At 34.6% G+C, this 21065-nt stretch overlaps 1 protein-coding gene across 1 annotated transcript; it reads right to left on the reverse strand.

Moving 5' to 3' along the window:
• Window positions 1-12295: 12295 nt before the first annotated feature.
• On the reverse strand, window positions 12296-13899 carry LOC109098532 (transcription factor MafB-like). Its single transcript, XM_019112122.2, has one exon. The coding sequence runs from the start codon at window positions 13693-13695 to the stop codon at window positions 12763-12765; it is 933 nt and encodes a 310-aa protein (XP_018967667.1). The 5' UTR covers window positions 13696-13899; the 3' UTR covers window positions 12296-12762.
• Between the last annotated feature and the right edge of the window lie 7166 nt (window positions 13900-21065).

The raw sequence follows: 21065 nt of genomic DNA on the forward strand, positions 1-21065 counted from the left end.
GTCAGCTCTTCTGCCCCCTCACTGCTCTCTGGTAAACATCTGAAGACTAGAACAGTCATAATTATTTTAATATATTAAACATTAAAATAATAAATATAAAAAAATATATTAATTATAAAATAATATAATTATTATAATTATTATATTTATTATAATAATATTAAAATTATAAAATTAAATATAAATTAATATATAAATAATTAATAATATGAGACTAGAACAGTCACCATCTGGAGGAGGGTGTTTGGCCTGAGGATACAAAACAATGAAATGAAAATACAAGTCAGGGGAAAACAATGTGATGACGCATGCCAAAACGGCCTGGCCGTGTCTTTTGTAGTTTACGGGAGAGATTTCGGTTTTAACGCCCCCGCTCCTATTTTCAGCCTTCAAATGATGATGACACACAGTTGTTTTCAATCCCTGTGGATCCTGCAGCACGTTCAAGTTGATGGCGTGTGTAAACTTTTCTGCTCGTTCCCTGGTGTGACATGTTCTTGCCCTTTGCTTCGTATCTTCCCCTAGTACTTTTTCAGAGCTAGCGGGTTGATTCCAGACTGTTCCTTTGGCCAAAAAGAGCGGAAATAAATAATATGAGAGCTATTTGTCAGTGTTTTAGCTTCATGACCTTGGTTCAAACTCTCTCAGCACATGAGTAATACAAGCCACATTATAGTAACTGCTGTGAGTGAAGGTAACCACCACCGCTAGTTCTAGATGTGTGTGTCAGCATCACTGCCGAACTGTGCTATTAATAGAAGCCACAGTGTGTCTCAGGTGAAAGCAGTCTTTGTATCCTGTGGTCTTTGGCTGAGCATGTGGCTTGGGGAAGGTGACAGGTGCAGCTCTGTGTCCAGGCCAGCTCATCTGTTTTGCACTTTTGTCTTTGTAATGCAGAAACAATGCAGAGTTTCTTGGCTATAAATAAGAGGAAAAGTTCTTAAGTATTTTAGAAGGGGATATAGTATGGACAATGTACCTTTTATTTGCATGCTCATTTATGCTGTTTTTACCATTAGATTACCCTTTTCTTTTGTCTAACACTCACATTTAAATAATACCAATACATTTGATTTATTCATACAAAAACAATATAATGGCACCATATCAGTTTTTTTTTATCTATATCAAATGATAATGACTGTTAAATTAATTTTACATTTAGATTAGCTGTTTCTTTCATTTAACACTGACATTATATGATGCATTCATATAAAAAAGAATAAAAACTAGGGATACACAATATAATAATTGTGCATGTTCATTTTTACATTTAAATTACCATTTTATTAATTCACTGACATTTATGTACTACCAATAAATCTCATGCATTCATACAAAACAGTATAGCATCATACAATATTGCATTCATTAAAAAAAAGCAAGAAAACTAGGGATACCCAATAAAATGATACCATATTAGTTATTGGCCAGTATTAATTTTTTTGTATATATCAATATCACTCAAGATTTGTTCAACTGTTCATGCTCATTTCCCCTGTTAACATTTAGATTACCTTTCTCATCATCTATTGCTCATTTAATCTATAAAACACTAATCACATATTAATACTGTTAAATGTATCAAATCTCAGAATTAATATTTAAATTATATAACTGTACATTATAATGTTGTGACACTATAATTCCCTTGCATCATATAAAATGATTGATTTTATTTTTCTTTTATTTAGACAAATTAGAATTTTAATTTGAGCCTTTCATTGTTTATTTGCAGTAATATGAAAAATAATTCTCGGTTTATTGTTTCAGCCAAAAGTTTCGTATCCGAGCATCCCTAATAAAATACCACAAAAAAGCATTAATGAAAAGTTAAATATTGATTTACAAACCGCATTATTGAAACACTAATTGCCTCTTAGACAGTTATAATGGTTCAAAACCACAAGTTTCAGTTTAAATTTCAAAAAAAGATTAAGGTAGTTATTCTTTTTATCTTAATGAGATTTAAAAATCTGATTGCATGTGGTTAAAGAGATGCCTGAGAGGACGGCGCTGTTCAAAACAGATAAGGCCCCTTTCTGCTTCACTCACTCACCCTCATCTAACGTTTGCTGCCTCATAGAGTCTTTATCTCAACCCATCTCCAAGCTTGGATACACTGCAAACCCTCTCGCTCTCACGGTTTAACCAGCCACAGTCGAGGAGGTGCGCCTGCTCTACCTGCTCGCTTTCCATCTGCCTCATCAGTTTATGACAGAGTGTGAAGTTATAGCTGATCCTAGGAGCTGTTGAAGCCTTTCTAAGCCATCCAGCATTAGATGTGACCAACTATAAACAGTTGACAAATGTTCACTTTTAAATTAAAATCATTATAGGTTCGTCACATTTCAACTTATTACAATGAATGGTTTGGAAAGCAGTTGCTGGTGCTTAGCTAGTTAAATAACGTGGGCTCTTGGCTATTGATCAGCACCTTCTTGGTGTCTGTTTCACAGACTCTGCATCCACTTATTGATTCATGCAAATTGATTTCACATGGAATTTGTGATGTAATCTATTAGCTGCTCATGTGTCTGCTAAAGGCTTTTAAATGATCAGCCAAATTAGGCCAAATGAGGTCAATAATAATGACCATGATAAACTGCAAAGAGACTGGAAATGAAACAAAGCAAGTCGACAGAGAAAAATGAATGAAATTACTCAGAAAGGAAACAGAGAAGGTCTCTTGTTGACTCAAAATTATATTAATTTCTATTGCATAATATTAAAACAGTTTTCAGAGAATGCAAGTCTTTTTCTTACCACATTTGCATTTTTTCTTTAATTTTAAGCATATAAATCCAACAAAATAATCTTGTCTTGTGTTAAAAAAAAAACAAAAAAAACATTTTTTCCTATGAATTTTTGATGAATTTGTTGTTTTAATGATGAAATATCATCATAGCGAAAATAGATAGTCAGAATAACTTTTTAGTCTGTCTGACCTTTTGCTAAATTAACTTTTCTAATATTTATTCTTTAAGCTTAATGTTTTTATTGTGGTAATCAGTTTCAAATCACAGTGGTTGATTACAGAATGCAACTGTGCATTGATAAACATTTACACACCCTTCAGGAGCCCAGGGGGTTACATTACATGTTTGAGAGATTGAGAACCTAATGCTATCATGAAAGAATTAGTCAAAAGCACTTGTCTATGTCAATGTGAACACTGTCTGAATTATGCAGATGGTGCAATCTGCATCTCTCCTGTGAGGTGCTATGAACTTGAATTAAACTCAAGGGTATTCCCTGCTCTCCAAACTGGCTGGCCAGAAGAACAAAACAAATCAGGGTGACGTCTTCTACACATGCTGACGTTTATCATGCTGCATTCACCAGCAGTAATGTGTTTAGATGCATATGTCAGGAGGACCACTAGTGTTGGAACGGAGGGGGAAGGGAAACTTAGCTTGTCCTGCTAGATCAGCACAACTTTGATTTCATTGATTGAGTCGACTGCAGAGGACATCTTAACAGTAATATTACACAAAGCTCAGTTTCTATGTCTATATAAACATTATGCACTCCTTAATGTGATATAATATAATATAATAATTATTTAGGTACACAAATGTAGTAAATTAGTGAACAATAATTAATATGCTAATAGTGACAAAAATTCATTCTTATCATCAATTAAAAAATATTTACAATTGTTTCAGTGTTAATTTAATTACATTTATTTACACAAAGAAAATAAAAGGATATCAATATTATATCCTTAAATAACAAATATATTATATATATTTGGAAAAAGTTATGATCAAAATATAATATTAAATAGGTTAGCAATAATTAATTTGCTAATAGAGACCACATTTAATTCTTATCACAAATGGCAAATTGTTTCAACATATTGTTTCAATATTAAATGCATTTAAAATTAACATTTATTTTAAAATATATATTGAAAACTGAAAAACAATCATGTCTCACTACATTAAAACGTATAAAGTAATAAAAAAAATAATTTTAATTTAAAAGTATTTACAAAAATATTCTTATATAGTCTTTTATTTTGGTATATTATATAATATAGCGAACAACCAAAAGTGTATTGCTGTTTACTTAATATTACTAATACATAAACCTTGAAAGTCCTTGCACTGAATTACACATTAAGAGATGACTTCCATGGAACAGCCTGTTGGTCAACGTCACAACTTTTGTAATGATTAATGACTCATTATGAACGCTTAGATAAAATTGTTAGCAATACTGTCTATCTGTGGTTTGAAGCTCATTTGATTTCTGCCAGATCATCAGGATGAATTATTTTGTATAAAACATCACAGACTGTTCTAATCCTGTGACTGACTAGCATGCAGTTTTCTCACACCACAAAAAAAGTCTTTCTGCAGACTCAGTGCTTTGTTTATCGGCTGTATTTATACACTTCTTCTTTATGGTGGCTTGACAGCAGGGAGTGGCACGCTACTGTTCTCAGTATCACAGTTTGTTGTGGAGGTGACAGAGTGGATCTTTTCCAGTACTTGTGTGTTTCCTTCTCTGTCTCTAAGCACTAAATGCTTGTTTACACTGCACATGCACTGAGATGGATATTTGCATGAATCTGGTTGTGAAAACTACCACCAGTTACAACTAAAAGGGTCTGTTTTTCATCAAGCTGTCTGTCTTCACGCTTATGCACAGACTTCAGTCTCTTTTTACAGAGGTTTTCACTGACTGGCCATAAATACGACATGCTATGAGTGCATGTCATCTTTAAGAAGTTCTATGCCTATTTCAAAAGCTGTCTTATTGTGTTGTATAACCAGTCTTTTGGTTAGGAGAGACAGATGAGCTGCTGATGGATAAACAGATAAAATGGTTTGTCACTGTGAAGGGATGCCAGAGGCACTCTCACTTGGCTCCTGTGGGAAGGTGGGTTTCTTCACCTTTCCACCAGCTATTAAAAGAGAGCAAGGAAGAATTTGAGAGGAGAAACACTGACTCTGTATGACTGGCGATGGAGCATTTGCCAGTTTCTCAGTGTTTCTTTAACAACACCACTTTTGGCTTTTAGTGGACTTTTAATATCCTTTAAAATATAATTTATTTCTGTGATGCAATTCTGAATTTCCATCAGCCATTACTCCAGTCTAAAGTGTCACATGATCCTTAAGAAATCATTCTAAAATGCTGATTTATTATTAGAATTATCAATGTTGTGTGCAAAATATGTGCTGCCAAATATTTATTTGGAAACTGTTATACTTTTTTTTCAGGATTCTTTAATGAATACATGTTAAAAAGAACAGCATTTATTCAAAATATAAATCTTTTCCAACAAAATATATATTTGCTATCACTTTGCTAACACATCTTTGCTGAATAAAAGTTTTAATTTCTTTCAAAAAAAGAAAAAAAAAGAAAGAATAAATAAAACTTTACTGACCCCAAACTTTTAAATTGTAGTGTATATTGTTAGAAAATATTTCTATTTTAAATAAACACTCATCTTTTTAACTTTTTATTCATCAAAGAATCCTGAAAAAAAGTATCACAGGTTCCAAAAAAAATAAAAATTAAGCAGCACATTAGAATGATTTCTGAAGGATCATGTGACACTGAAGACTGGAGTAGTGATGCTGAAAATTCAGCTTTGCATCACTGGAATAAATTAAACTTTAATGTATATTAAAATAGAAAAACATTATTTTTTTCCCCCTGTATTTTTGACCAAATAAATGCAGCATTGATGAGCATAAGAAACTCCTGTTAAAAAACTTTAAAAATCATTCTGATCTCAAACTTTTGACCGGTAGTGTATGTTTATAAAAAATATTTTTTTTTATAAAGCAAGAATGAAGCAAAATTATCAAAACTTACAGTCAATGCTTACAATCTCTGTTTCAAATAAATGCTGTTCTTTTGAACTCATCAAAAATCCTGAAAAATTCCTTAGTGTTCACAAAAATATTAAGCAGCAACTGTTTTGAACACTGATAATAATATTATAATAATTTCAGAAGGACACTGAAGACTGAAAATTCAGCTTTGCCATGAATTACATTTTATAATATATTAAAATAGAAAACTTTAAATTGCAATTTAACAATATTTGTTTTACGGTAAAAAAACCCACATCTTACAGCCCACAAACTTTGGAACAGTAGTGTAAATGCATTGTGCTTGATAGTGGAAATAATATTTCAAACATTTTTAGAGTAAAACGACCCACTGTATGTATCCTATATACATAAAATGAAATAATATTTTCAGACCTTCTGCAAAATTGACTGGAATAATCATGACTGGAAATTACAATATATATATATATATAATACAATAAAATAAAAAATAAAAAATAGGTGACAATAAAATAATTAATACAAATATGCTTTTTAGATTTGCCTTGATTTTTCCTTTTTTTCCCCAGATCTTATATTTCATCTCAAGCATGCTTATTACTGACCAATTACACTAAATGGGGGAAAAAACATCAGGAATCAGAATTTGTGTCTAAATTTATGCAAATCACTGAAATGGTTTATTAATTTAAATTTTTAGATGATTGTGATTTAAAATAAAATCTATACATAACAGGTATTTAGAAAGTAGCAAAATTAATTAAGCCAAAACCTTTCCAATGGAGTTTTAATATAACCTTCATACAACAGAAAAGAAAAGAAATCACCCTGCAGCTGAAGAAATCTACAAAATCAGCTTTGTTTGATTATTTGATTATGTGTCTTGTGGTATCTATTACAAATGTATTGTATACATAATGCAGTCTTATTACGAGAAACAATAATGCAGTTAAATGTTTGTGGTTCCCAGTTGTTGCTGTGAAATGTTACCTCAAAATAACACTCTACTTCCTCATTCTGTTGATGCACAGACGAGTATGAGTGTCAAATGCCCTTGGTGGAGAAAGTGCTGACAAGCGAGCTCGACATGAGATGGCGAGGCCTGATAACACCCTTTGAAGCCTGATCTCTATTTGCCACCTGTGGGAAAGCTCTTCTTCTCTGTCCCCATGTTCTTTCGCCATCATGGTCCTGTTACACTATACACGCCGGTTTCTAGATCAGCAGAGATAAAAATAAGTGACAAAACACCAGCTATCTGGAGGAGTGAAATGTTCTGTGCTCTTCAAAACAAACACTTTGTCTGATTAATTCTTTACTCATTTTATGATGTCATATTATGTCATCCTTGATATCATGGAGGCAAAAAGCCAAACGTTGAGATGATTCAATAATTGCATGATATTACTGTTGTTAACTAAAACTAAAAGCATAAAAAAAGTCATTACTTGAAATAAAATAAACATTAATTGAAATTGAAAATTTTTCATTTCTGTTTGGTTTATGTTGAGGTACTAAAATAACTAAAACTAAAATGATAAAAAACTATACAGACATAATAATAATAATAATAATAATGATGATGATGATGATGATGATGATGATGAAAACAGAATTAACTAAAATTAAAATGAACATATAAAAAATCTAATTCAAAATATTAAATAAAACTAAAATAACAATAGTATCAATAGCATCAATGATACTAACGCTGGTTAATTAGCAATGACCACGTCACAGCAACTTCAGCAGCAGGACTTCCTTCATCCCTGTCCTATTTCACATTTTGTTGGGAGAACATAAAACTCTTTTAGAAACATTTATGATTCTGGACTTCATGGGATGTGGCAATTTTATACAATAACTCTGTCATTTACCATTAACACTGTCATTTAACAATAAGGAGGAACCACTGTCATACATGTCATGACACTATGAATTATTCTATGTTATCTGCTACTTTTGACCCCATCTTTAAGACGAAAGCATGGTGAAAGTCTGTATTCTATGAAAAACATTCATCTTTAATTCCATTGAACATGACACTTTTTTTTTTTTAAACTGATTGCGTAATATGTTTGGCAGATGTACAACTGTCAGCAAAGCACTGTAAATCTTTTTTAAATCTTTTTCCACCCCAGTGAAAATAAATTTATACTAAAATATATTTAAAATACATTTATTTTGTACTAAGTATACTAAAAATACATTTACATATTTACGTGCATAATATAAGTACTCTGCAATTGAACTTTTAGTTCACTAAACTGGTATACTTAAAGTCTGCTAAACTGGAACAACTAATTTTGTACTTAATGCACTCTAATTGTGCAGAAGTAGTGCTGAGGTCCAACTAAAGATGCACTTATAAGTATATTTGATTGTGATGCAAGTATACTTCAGGTACACTTTAAATATTTTTCATTTAAAGAAGATTTTACAGAATCATACAATCCTTATTAAGTGATATTAATGCACATTTTAGACATTATATTAAGAAATGTGCATTCTGCAATAAAGAAATACTCCAAATAAAGTTAAATTATAATTTTATATTAGTAAATCTTAGTATGAAATAAATGTATTTTAATTGAAATAAATCATGGCATAGTTTTATTTTAAGTATATATATATATATTTTTTTTATTTAGTTGCCCACCCATTTTACTAGGGCACTATAAGGAACTTTTTGTGGAATGGAAAGGTTCCACCATTGTTAAAAGTTATTAATAGAACCATCAATGCCAATTAAGAATATTTATTTTTATGAGTGTATCCTTGCATCCTGTTGTTGCTGAGTGAAATATTCAAGATGTAGCCTTTGCGGCTCCAAACTTACAGTTGTGCACTTTTTGTCAACTCAGTGCTCATGAAATGTTCAGCCTTCAGGTTTGTGGTCTTAAAATAAAAGTGCACGAGGCTTTAACAAAAGCATGACCCACAGTGTTTTACGGCTGGTTTAATCCTGTACTTTAGCCAGGCTAAAAGGCAAGTGTATCAGTGGCAGCGGTCTGGGAGGGAGAAGGAAGTGACAGTGTGGGAGGAAGCCTGAATTCTCCTCAGTGGGTCATGTGTATGTTGTGTGCTCATGAAGTGCTGTCATCAGTTCTGACGCACAAAGACCAGTGAGCATCTGCTTATCTGAGGTTTTCTTCTATAAAATGCACGAGTTTGCAAAGTTCCTAAGCACCTAAACTTCCACTTTGGAAAACCTTTTCATAAGTCTGCAGTAAAAAACTCAGAATATTGTGATCATCATTTACTCATCCTCATGCCATTCCAAAAATGCATGACTGACTTTCTTGTGTGGGACACTAAATAAGAACGGTTTTGTCATTAACTTGAAAATTAGAGACCTAAAATAATATTAGATTTCATTCTATGGAAGAACAAAAAAAAAAAAAAACTTTATATTTCACAGAAGAAAGAGAAAGGCAAACAGGTTTGGAATGACTTAAGGCTAAGTATGATTGAATTTTCCCTTCAGTTTGGTTTGACTTCTGTATGCAGATCAGATTCACTGATTTGAAGTGCTTGTGAAACAGTAAATCACAATGAATCTCTCCTCCCCCTCCTTCCACTGTCATGGCTCCAAACGCAGAAACAAGTGGACATCCTGAGCGGAAACCACTAACTCCGCCGCCGCATTGCATTCCTTCACTTCATCTCCCCTCACTCTCGAAAAAAGTCACTTGACCAGACCCCTATTTAGGAAGTGAAAGAGGAAGCTCCTTATATCCCCATCCATCCTCACTGCCACACGGCTGCTGCTGTTCACGTGAAGGCAGAGAGAGATAGAGGACATTGGTGCTATCCACACTACAAAACACCCTGAAAGCAGGAACAGACCAGTTCTGACCAGCCAAGTTCTGCTTGAGAGATCAGGCACTTTTGACTCAATGTTCGGCCAGAGAATACTTAGTGATCTAACTAAACTGAACTTGCTCGGGTTTTTGTACCAAAACTACAGACAGCTGTTGTATGTCCTAATTAAAAAAGCTCGTGGCAAAAAATATAAAATTCTAAATAAAAATCTAAAAAAATAAGACAAACTTTACACAATATAATTTATAAACTGTATTACATGTATAATTTTAATATAAAATGTATAAATGTAATACAATGTACATTATACTCAAATTCTAAATGAAACAGACATATTTACACAATTATAAATATAAATGATATAAAATACCAAATTTTGTTAAAATATAAAGATTTTAACTGACACAAAATAATTATCATTTTAATGTAATTAATCAGTGTTATTAAATATAATATATTCAATATTATATTTTTATATTATTATCAATATTATTAAATTTTATATTTTTGTTTTTATTTAATGTAATATACTTTATATAAATGTATATTACATTAAATTTATAAATGTAATAAATATAATGTATTTTATATTAAACTATATTAAACTACACATAAAAATATATTTATACATGAATATACATATACATAAATAAAATTAAATAATACAAGTGATAACATTTTAAATGTTCTACATAACAAACAATGATCATTTGAATATAATTAGTCAACATTATTCATTATATTTAATATAATTATGTTATTATTTTTTACTATTATTAATCATATAAAATTATAAATGTATATCATATCAAATGTATAAATACAATACATATTAAAATTATAAATGTAATATTAACTATAAATAATAATATAAACATTTAAAAATATTTTCATACTTTAGATTTATTTTTTAGATTTATTTGTCAAGTTATACAATCCAAAAAAATAAACATAGGTATCAATTAAAGTACAAAAAATAACATATACAGTTGACAATCCCAAACAATGTGGCAAGTTAACAAATGAATACTAAACATTGACAGTCATAGGTGTGCATTTATGTACAAGAAATACTTTAAACCCAGCTCATCCTATCGTCGTAACTACCATTTTCGGACACCTTGAGCAGAATGCTGACTCAATGCAGCCCCCCCCCCCGGGCAAAGGCAGAGTGGGGGAAGGAGGGGACGGGAGGGTTCACATTAGCCACAATATCTCACACAGAGAGAGGTTATTAGTGACTTTTACAACAGCACTGTATATGCTGTGATAAAACATTGTACATCGAGTCCTTCTCACTACAATAACAGCAGACAAAAGTAGTGGAAGTGGGCTGATATTAATAACGTATTATTTGATAAAAATGTGTGTTTCACTCAGTTTCCTGAGGAGCGTGACTGACGCGCTGCAAGCAGAGAGCTGAAGGCCTATATCTCATTTCTGTTCGCCTTCAGGCTTCTTTAGAGCAGCAGTACAGTAAGACATTTTGTACTGAAGCTTTGGAAACAAAACAGTAATATAAAAGTGAAAATAGCAATGCTACGCATTTTTAATTATCCTGCGCCGTCGTTACTAAGCAATGGAGTAAACAGCTGCTGGCTTGATTACGCAAACAAACGGTGATTCGGACCCAAATAAAATAATATGAACCCAGTCCAGCAGGGGCAGGGCCGCAGGGGGAGGGGGAACAATCGAACTCGGGTTCAGACCAGGCAATCCAACCAAGTGTGAAAGCAGCACCCTAGAGTCACATTAGTCAAAAATCATTCTCATTTATGAATGTCAAGCTACTTTCCATTCTAAACGGGATGAGAAAGAGATCATAAAGCTGTTGCTTAGTGAAAAACTGCTTTTACACCTGTGACCCTGTATTGCACAGGTGGCAGGTCATTACAAAGAGGTCGGTCTGGCACTAACTTGCACTAAAGGAGCAGTTGACAACAAGGTCGAAGGTTAAAGGCTGTTTTGCCACACATGTTGTTTGGATCCCGAGAAAAGGAGAGTTGTGTAATGCAAAAATAACAACCAGTGCTTGAAGATCTATATGTCAGTGTTGTGAAAGTGTATCAGCACTACTGTTTTTTAAAATTTACTTTCATTACCAAAGTATCTGCACATTTTAAGTTTGCATCTTTTTAATTCATTACAAGTGCAAATGTTCCAAAGCGCATTGTGGTTTAGATTACTCATTTTGCAAGTAAAGTTTGTCATAATGGGCTGGCCTTTCCAGCAAAACAGTCAGTGTTACTGGAGTTCTTAGTACAAGAATTACTTTCAAGAGAAATCAAACAACAGTTCAGATGGATGACCTTTGCTTTCCTTTTAAGGAGAGGGCAGAGGGCTCAACTTATTTCCACCTTGGTACAATCAGAACCGTGCAGCTCTTCGCCGAGTCTCTCGAGTCATTAGAAACACAGTTGTCTCAGGAAACAGCCGTTAAGCAAGGTCAAAGGTTGCTGCAAGTAGACATACCTGTGTACTGGGGTTTTTATGCTCTCATGATATTTTGTGTGTGTGTATAAGTTAATACATTTGTGTGTGTTTCTGTTGATGGGTTACATATAAAACATCTGTGCTACGTATTTTTCGCACAAAAAAATACAGTATGAACTGTGTCCTGGGGAAGTGTAAGAAAAACAAGCAAAACCGAATGATTTTTTTTTCTTCAAAAATTTATTCTGGAGGTAACAATGAAATCACAATCGTTTACTCTTCAAGAGTTTCAAGGAACAATTGGAACACATGGTACAACTGATTAATGAAACAAACAAACAAACACAAATACCAATGCAATGCATCTATTGCCAAAAAAAGGTCAAATGTCATTTGCATAGCTGGGATGACTGATGGAGACTGTTGTGAAAACTAGAAGATAAACGATACATTATCAAAACCAGCTTGACATGTCAGAGATAAAGTCTAGTGAAAATATAAAATACTGAATAACAGAAATAAAACTTTCTCCTCTGTTGACAGAAACACCTAAAATCAGTCTAAGACGGTTTGCTGGCCTTCCAGCTTGTTTTTGGGCATGTTTCTGTGGTCAGACCATGCTTTTTTTTTCTTTTCTTTTTTTTAGAAGAAGAAGAAACTTCAGAAATCTTAAATATGTGCTGAACTATCGCAAAAATTCCGGAGACGATGGATTTTCACAAGAGGGTCCTTTACTCTGACAGTTCATTCCGACAACGAGCCTCTCGCATTTGAGTTTATACGCGTCCCTCTCGCGCACCAGCCTGTTGAGCTCGTGCTTCAGCTGCTCCACTTGCGTCGCCAGGCTCGTCTTCTCGTTCTCCAGCGTGTGTTTTTGCTGAACGCGTTTGTGCCGACACGACTGAGCGTACCCGCGGTTTTTCAAGGTACGGCGTTTCTGCTTGAGACGGATGATATCGTCCTTGCTCATGCCGCGGAGGTGTCGGTTGAGCTCGCGCACAGACATGGACACTAACTGCTGGTCGGAGAAGCGGCTCTCTGCGCGCTCGCTGCGCCTGTGGTGCGTCTGCTGATGGAAATTATTAGACTTCAGGTGCGTCGCGCCTTGAGATGAACAGTCGAGATGCTCCATTAACTGATCCACGCTTTTGCCGTGCGCGAAGTCGGGATTGTGGCCGAGTTCGGTGTACTGCTGCTGATGATACTGATGCATGTTTGGTGCGTGGAACTGCCCGATGCTCCTGTATCCCTCCATCTCTGCCTGGTGGAGCTGAGGAGGGTGTGCATGCATGAGATTGGCGCCTAAGGCTTCCCGGACATCCTCAGGTGTCAGTTCAAGACAGTGCGGATCTGCGTGCTGTGGATAAGCCCCCGTGCTCAGGGTCCAGTAGAGATCTTCAGCACTGCTCCTCTGTCCACTCGGGCTGAAGCTCGGTGATGAAGGCACGGAGCTGCACGGGGTGCTCATGGGTGTGCTGGACACGGAGCCTGGTACGTGTACACCGCACTGCTGGATAAAAGAGCGGTCCGGTCCCAAAGCTGCAGACTCCTTCTTCACATCAAACCTCATGTCAAAGTCGCCGTAGTCCATATTTAGCTGATGCTGCTCCGCCGTCATGATTTCTGCTGATGTTTCGATGAAGTGAACAACTTATTACTGCGGTTCAGGTTGCATCAATGTTCTGAAAACACGATCCCACCAAATGCTGGAAGTGAAGTTAGCTCTTTCAGCCACCCCCAAAGGAAAATTTAGCAAGTTGTCGCTTTTTAGTTTCAGATGGTCTCTCGGTGACAAGAACAGGATGAATGTTGAAAAGAAAGTAAATCACGCTGCTTTAAAAGCAGCCGCGCAGTGAGGCCACGCCCTCTGTCCTATAACAACTGTCACTCTCACCAAAACAAGTCCAAGTTACTTTTACTCCAAATCAAAAGAAAAAGTAGAATTTTGTACAACGAAAAAAAAAAATATTAATAAGGTTTTATAAAACAAAATGACAAATTACCACACCTTTTATTTTCATGCAGGGTTGATTCTCAGTATTGTGCAGGCCTAATCTTATTTTTTTTGTCTATAAATTAAAGACGAACAAGCTACTGTCATGCCTACACATACACACTTTACAGTATGACGATCACTGTCATATCGGAGTGTCAACTCACAGTGACAAACATTACGGGACGCAGTTTTGTGACTGTATGTTACTTTCCCTAATCGTCATGAAATTATAAAATGTTAATAAATTTGAGCTATTAAGATACTGATACTCACAGATAGCATCTCCAGCAACTGTGACCAATAATAACACAGTGTCATCAACACAAGACCATCATGGTAGCACTTGATACTAAAATTAAGGCTAATAAGCATTAACTAAATAACACAACATCTAAAAATAAAAAAGAACTACAATGCACTGCATTGCATTTTTACAGTGTTTCATTAGCTTTACCGTTAGTCTGCCTCAGTGACAATTTTTGTACCTTTTTTGCTGAGAGTGTAAGACATTGGTACTGAAAATAAAGTTTTAAAAATAGCAAGCTAACTGCAAGCAATTTAAAGTCAGCATGGTATTTGGACCCGAGTCCAAATCTAAGTGATTATCTCAGTCTAGGAGATCCTCAGAAAGCTCGGGGTATGACCATAGAGGGTATGACTGTGTATGTTTCTCTGTTAACTATTTTACTGACATCATGTGGTCATTGTGTGAAACTGCTGAAATATTTCCCAATATCCGATACGGCAGGTAATTTTTTACATTTAAAAATTAAGTTAAGACAGCGTCAGTGCAGCTGCCTTTAAATGTTTTGTCTGAAAAATCTTGGCTGTAAAAACACAATAAACTTTCAACAAACAATAAAAAACTTAAAACAAGAATAAATATACAAAAAATATTTGTATATGCAACATTTCACAGTATTGAAAAACGGGTGCCTCGGTTCACTGGATGTTTAGTAAACACAAAAGCACCAATAAAGCGAAGGAAACAAGTGCACAGAATCAGATACTTGACAGAACATTCATGGAGCTAAACATTCGAAATGCAATGATGACCAGACTCCAAAAGGCTGAGGTCACGAAATGATTGCCGGAAAGCAGCAGGTAAACGCTATATTTATTTATTAAAAAAAAAAAAAAAAAAAAAAAAAAAAGAGCTAGTCCCAGAAAGACATTTACACGACTCTCACCACTTTTCAAAACATTATTATACATTTAATTATTTGTTGGATATCGAAACATTATTCTGTTATACAGTAGGTAATAGGCTAGCCTAATCTTAATTTTTGTATAATAATGGTTGCTAATACAACTATCTTGGTTTTGAAAATTGCGACTAGATGATAGCAAGTTGATAAAGGACTGCAGACACCATTTGCGAAAGTACCCGAATTGTTCTGTGGCTCAGGGGCGGACTTACCCATTAGGCGAAGGAAGGCGACTGCCTTGGGCCCCCAAAAGCCAAGGGCCCCCTAAAATGCTTTTCATATACGAGATGCGCATTAAGCGCGGACACGCGAACGGTTGCTGTTTACGGTGTTTATTACCACGACAACCGTGTACGAGTTGAAAGTGCTTCTTGTGTATCTTGCTTGTAGCAAAGGAAAATATTGTGCATCTGAAGCTGACTGCCGCACGAGCGCGAGGTCTCTCTTTCCCAGCTCGCGCGCGCGCACACTTCTCTCTCTGCGTGTGCTCTGTTCAGCGAGCGGCTGAAAGGAGCTGCGCTTTCAGTTAAAACACAGATAGGCCTATGTTGCTTCTCTAATTTTACATGCAAGTATAGCCGAAATCACAGAACAACATATTGTATTTATCTTATTTGTATCTTATTTGATTTTATCAGACGACAGCAGAATTATAAATCAGGATTTTCTGTGCAGATTAACATCTTGGAAGGGAGAGCTGGTTAATGGGTTGCGTTTCAGTCATTATTTCATATTCATCCCGTTGTCTGACAACAGAAACAGTCAAATATTTAAATGAAAACATTTTTTGAGAATTTAGCAAAACAAAAATAAAAGATTTGGCACAGAGAGGAAAACAAATGTAATAATAATTAATAAATGTACATTTTGCATGTTCAGAAGAAGTGAGCTGCCGTCATGCGAAAATGCAAACAGGTTTGTGTAAGCAAATTGCTCAGTGCAAAGAAAGAGAAGTAATAGGAACCTAGTATTTCTATGTGTTTTTTTCATGTGTCTAATAGACATGAACAAGTTCTTTGAAAAACATCTATGACCTATAAAACATGTCTACTCTTCATGCTCTGTTAACTATGGTTTCACTAATAATAAACATATATTACATAAAGCATCCATATTTATTTATTTATTTATTTATTGTCCATGCCCATGTTGATTAAAAACTTGAAGGCCCGTTTTCACAAATGGGGCTTAGCTTAAGCCAGGACTAAGCCTTAGTTAAATTAAGATACTTAAACTTTTACATAAATTACTTTAATAAATTGTTACAGGTGTGCATCTTGACACAGAACAATGATTTTTAAGATATGTTAGAGCAAGATATTTTCAGTCGAGACAGCTCAAAGATGCATTTTAGTCTGGGACTATCTTAAGCCTTGTCTTTGAAACCATGGGGAAAAGTATTAATTTAAGGTACATTTAGAACAGATAAAAATGTGTGATTAAGTTGCGATTATTCACGAGTTAACTCATGAGAATCATGCGATTAATCGCGATTATATATTTTAATTGATTGACAGCCCTAAGTTAAAATTACTAAAATAAAATGTAGGCTTAGCTAGTAACTCATCAGTGGACTTTCCTCGTCAATATAGGCTATATTTTTCACACTTTTCTCATTTTCACTAAGTCAAGTTTTCATATGAATGAACCTCTGAAGGGAACTGATTCAGAAACTCTTCAGAAAAGTTTTGATCGCATTTTCATTTTACCTGATAAAGTATCATTTATGAGCTGAGCTGCTTTGTTTACAGCCATTACAAGGGAAACCACTATATTTCTGACGTTCCAAAAGCACCTCCTACTGGCAGAAAATGAATGTGCCTTTTCAATAATCCAGTGGGCAGCCATTTATGCTGCGGCACCCGGGGAGCAGTTGGGGATTCGGTGCCTTGTTCAAGGGCACCTCAGTCGTGGTATTGCCAGCCCGAGACTCAAACCCACAACCTTAGGGTTAGGAGTCAAACTCTCTAACCACTAGGCCACGACTTCCCACAGAGGCACATGTGTATAATATCAAGGTATTTATCAATGTATGCTACCATGGTTTCATCTTTATAGTGTGTGATAAGTGGCCCGTGTTCAAAGATGCCAAATTGTACAGATTCAGAAAGGATGACAGCACATTTCCTTTCAACATAGAGGTTAACGTCTTCATGCATGGACAGAGGATGTATGAACAGTAAGACATTTTCTCAGAAAGTAAAAAAAAAGGTTTAAAATGTTAGTTTGGTGCTTATTTCTGGAGTAGGTTGTAACTGCAGTCCTCCCTGGTAATATTTAATATTGACATAATATTTGTCCACTGTATATAATATATCTGTCACCAAGTCCATTATGTTGTCCAAATGTTTTCAGCTACATCCCACAAATTCAGTATAGACCTTCAGCCTGTTCTGGTGTTATCTTGAGAACTTAACTATTAATTTATATAACTTGAATTAAATAAAATAAAATAAATACCATTCAAAAGTTTGAGGTCAGTCAGTTGAGGAATGAATACTTTTATTCAGAAAGGATGCCATTGCCAGTAAAGTCACAGTAAAGACATTTCTAATGTAACAAAAAATTATATTTCAAATAAATGCTGTTGTTTTGAACTTTATATTCATCAAAGAATCCTGAAAAATGTATAATGCTTTTCACAAACTATTAAGCAGAGAACTGTTTTCAACATTGACTATAGAAATATTTCTGGAGTACCAAATCAGCATATTAAAATTACTTCTGAAAATTCAACTTGGTCATCACAGGAATAAATTACAAACACTACAAGAAAACAGTTACTATTTTAAGCAGAAATAGTAATAATTGTAATAATAATTTCACAATATTAATGTTTTTACTGTATTTTAATCAAATGAATTGAGCCTTGGTGAGCATAAGAGACTTCTTTCAAAAACATTTTTACACAATTTTACTTACCCAAACTTTTGAACGATAGTGTGTTTGTAAATGTAGAAATGAACATTAACCTACAATAATAAATGCTGTAGAAGTATTTTCATTATTAGTTTATTATTAGTCTCTTTCAAACATGTTTTTCAGAATTCATGCATCAAAAATGTATTGGTTGCTTTTTACAGTCTGATTACAAGCAAAGACTCTTACAGCTGAGACAGGAAAAGGGAGTGGCTTATGAACCTTCTTTCCCTGGTTACATGTTAATTGATTGGCTGTTACAGAATGGTGAAATAGAGAGTCGACGGGAAGGACTAGATCTCTGCAAGGCCCTATAGAGCATGGCATCATTCAGCATGGTAAGAACAATAACTGACCTAGTACGATAGTGTGTGTTGTATTTCACCATTAACCAGGTCTAAATGCACTGCCTATTAAGTTAATCTAATGCAACATACCTGTGTATAAAGCGATGGCTTCAAGTAACGTTCAAGTAACGTTATATCTGCTGTGAATTTTCTTCTCATGCTTTGCCTTGCTGAAACACTTCACTCTTCGTTTCACTCTGCAGTCTCTCTGAAGCACCATTTCTTCGACAGCGGGCTGCTGTATCAATTCTGCATTAACTTTCGCCGGTGGCGCTGTCTTTCTGAACTGCTGCATGAGACAGAGAATGAAGAGGTTGAATGTATAACACACCAAAGCCAAGAAGACCAGGCTGACAGCCCCTTCACACTGTATAAAACTCCTCCATGTGAGGGCAATAGCTACTTCTTATCTGATAGTAAAATCATTACAAATACTACAACTATATTTCAGTGCTATGATATGGAGTGTTAGAGCTTGGGAGATGGTGCTTAGGCAGATGGCCCAATTTAGCCAGAGGGATCACACTAATTGCCTGGTCAACCCCTCTGGAGTAATAAAGCAAGATGAGGTTAAGTGCCTTGCTCAAGGGCACAGCATAATGAGCTCAGTAACTCTCCATTTTCATGGATATCCATACATGTAACCTGCAACCTTCGTGTCAGCAACCCAGCTCCTTAACCTAGGGTTTCTCATTATTTAATGTTACACCAAAGGCCTCATTTCATAACCCCAAACCATTCATGGATCCCCTGACATGACAAAATTTAATACACAACTACCATTAGGCCAACATAACCATCTGAGCAAATTACTGATATATATTTGTAATAATGGGGTCAATATGATTTTTTTTAATATAATTTTATTAAACAAAAATACAGGAAAAGTGACAGAAAATAAATTGTTCTAAAAAAAACGAAAGAAAGAAAGAAAAAACATTAAGCAGCACAATTGTTTCCGACATTGATAATTATAAGAAATATTACTTGAGCACCCAATTAGCAAATTAGAATGATTTCTGAAGGATCATGTGACACCAAAAACCGGAGTAATGGCTGGTGGAAATAAATTACATTTCAAAATATAATCAAATAGAAATATTTCTGTTTTATTGTATATTTCATAAAACAAATTCATAATTCCAAATCAAAAAACCAAACATTCAAAAGTTACCACAAACCCACATATAAAAATTTACAAAAACCATAAACATATTTCACGATGCAATTCGTTAGACCCACCAGCAGCATAGTTCACGATGCAATTCGATGCAATCGTACATCAGAGTTCTTACGGTAAGTCTTGCATACATCATACTGAGCTGACCATTAAAAGAACCTTGAACTACAGATTGTTTATGTGAGTTTTATAATTAAAGATCCTCGGTGATGCCCTAGGCTGGGGCTTTGTAGTACGAGGAAAATCACCTTGTTATGTTCAGGCTGTGGATCCTGGAAGCCCTGCTGTGGCAGCTGGAATTAAGGTGATCATAACACGTAAATACAAACACAGTTGCTTACACAATGAAAATTTAGAATCCAATATCAGCTGGTCTCCAAACTTGCTTAGGTACGCCAGTTTGTGTGCTGAGTGAATGGACGCAGTGTGCTTCACCTGGACTATTGTACTCTTTCAAAGGTGGTGATGACTGGACCCCGTGTTGTTACTTTGGAAGTGATGGAACCAGTGGATTAATTCAGTATAATCATATATATATATATATATATATATATATATATATATTTATATATTTTTTTTTTTTTTTATTTATATATTTAGGTGAAGGATGTGCAATATTTTTTCTTCCATATATCACATAAATCTTCCATTATGTTAACATAATATAATAAAAACATTTTTATAAAATAGCATTAAAATGTGCATACTGATTTAGTTTCATATCTGCTTATAGTTTTGGTTCTCCAGAGAAGGGGTGTAAGCACTATGATCATATATGTTTGATCAATTTAGCCTTCTCAAATCATCACGACTTGCCTAAAATAAAATCTATAGATATACTTAAACAGTTCAAGCATATAACAATGTTTAAACGTTAAACCCAGATAAATGTGTGCTATATCCAATAGTTTGTACGGAGAGTGGAAGCTAAAGCATGCTTTGCAGGACATGAGGTACCAGCGCAATCACTTACATGTTTTCAGTGGATATCATTTTTGCTCATAAGGTAAGAGTTATTCATTCGTAACTGTAAAGGGTCTACTTTTATTTTTGTTCACTCACAATATCAACAAAACCTTGTGCTTTTATAAAATAAAGAAAACAAACATGATGTGCTTTCTGCCGTCTTGTGTTGAACAGGAGCGCTTCACAAAAGTGAACTGATACTCAGTGAATACATGCCTTACAGACACGATAAATATATCTATAGAAAGCTTTAAATTAGTAGCCTACTTAACGGAATAAAACAAATCAAAAACAGATACTCTTTCATTATAATCATAATCCGTACAGGGTGAATTTGGGTAATCTGGGACACCTAAGATCCAGTGTGTTTAT

The sequence above is a fragment of the Cyprinus carpio genome, chromosome A11 (assembly GCF_018340385.1).
Source record: "Cyprinus carpio isolate SPL01 chromosome A11, ASM1834038v1, whole genome shotgun sequence".
NCBI classification, from domain to species: Eukaryota; Metazoa; Chordata; class Actinopteri; order Cypriniformes; family Cyprinidae; genus Cyprinus; species Cyprinus carpio.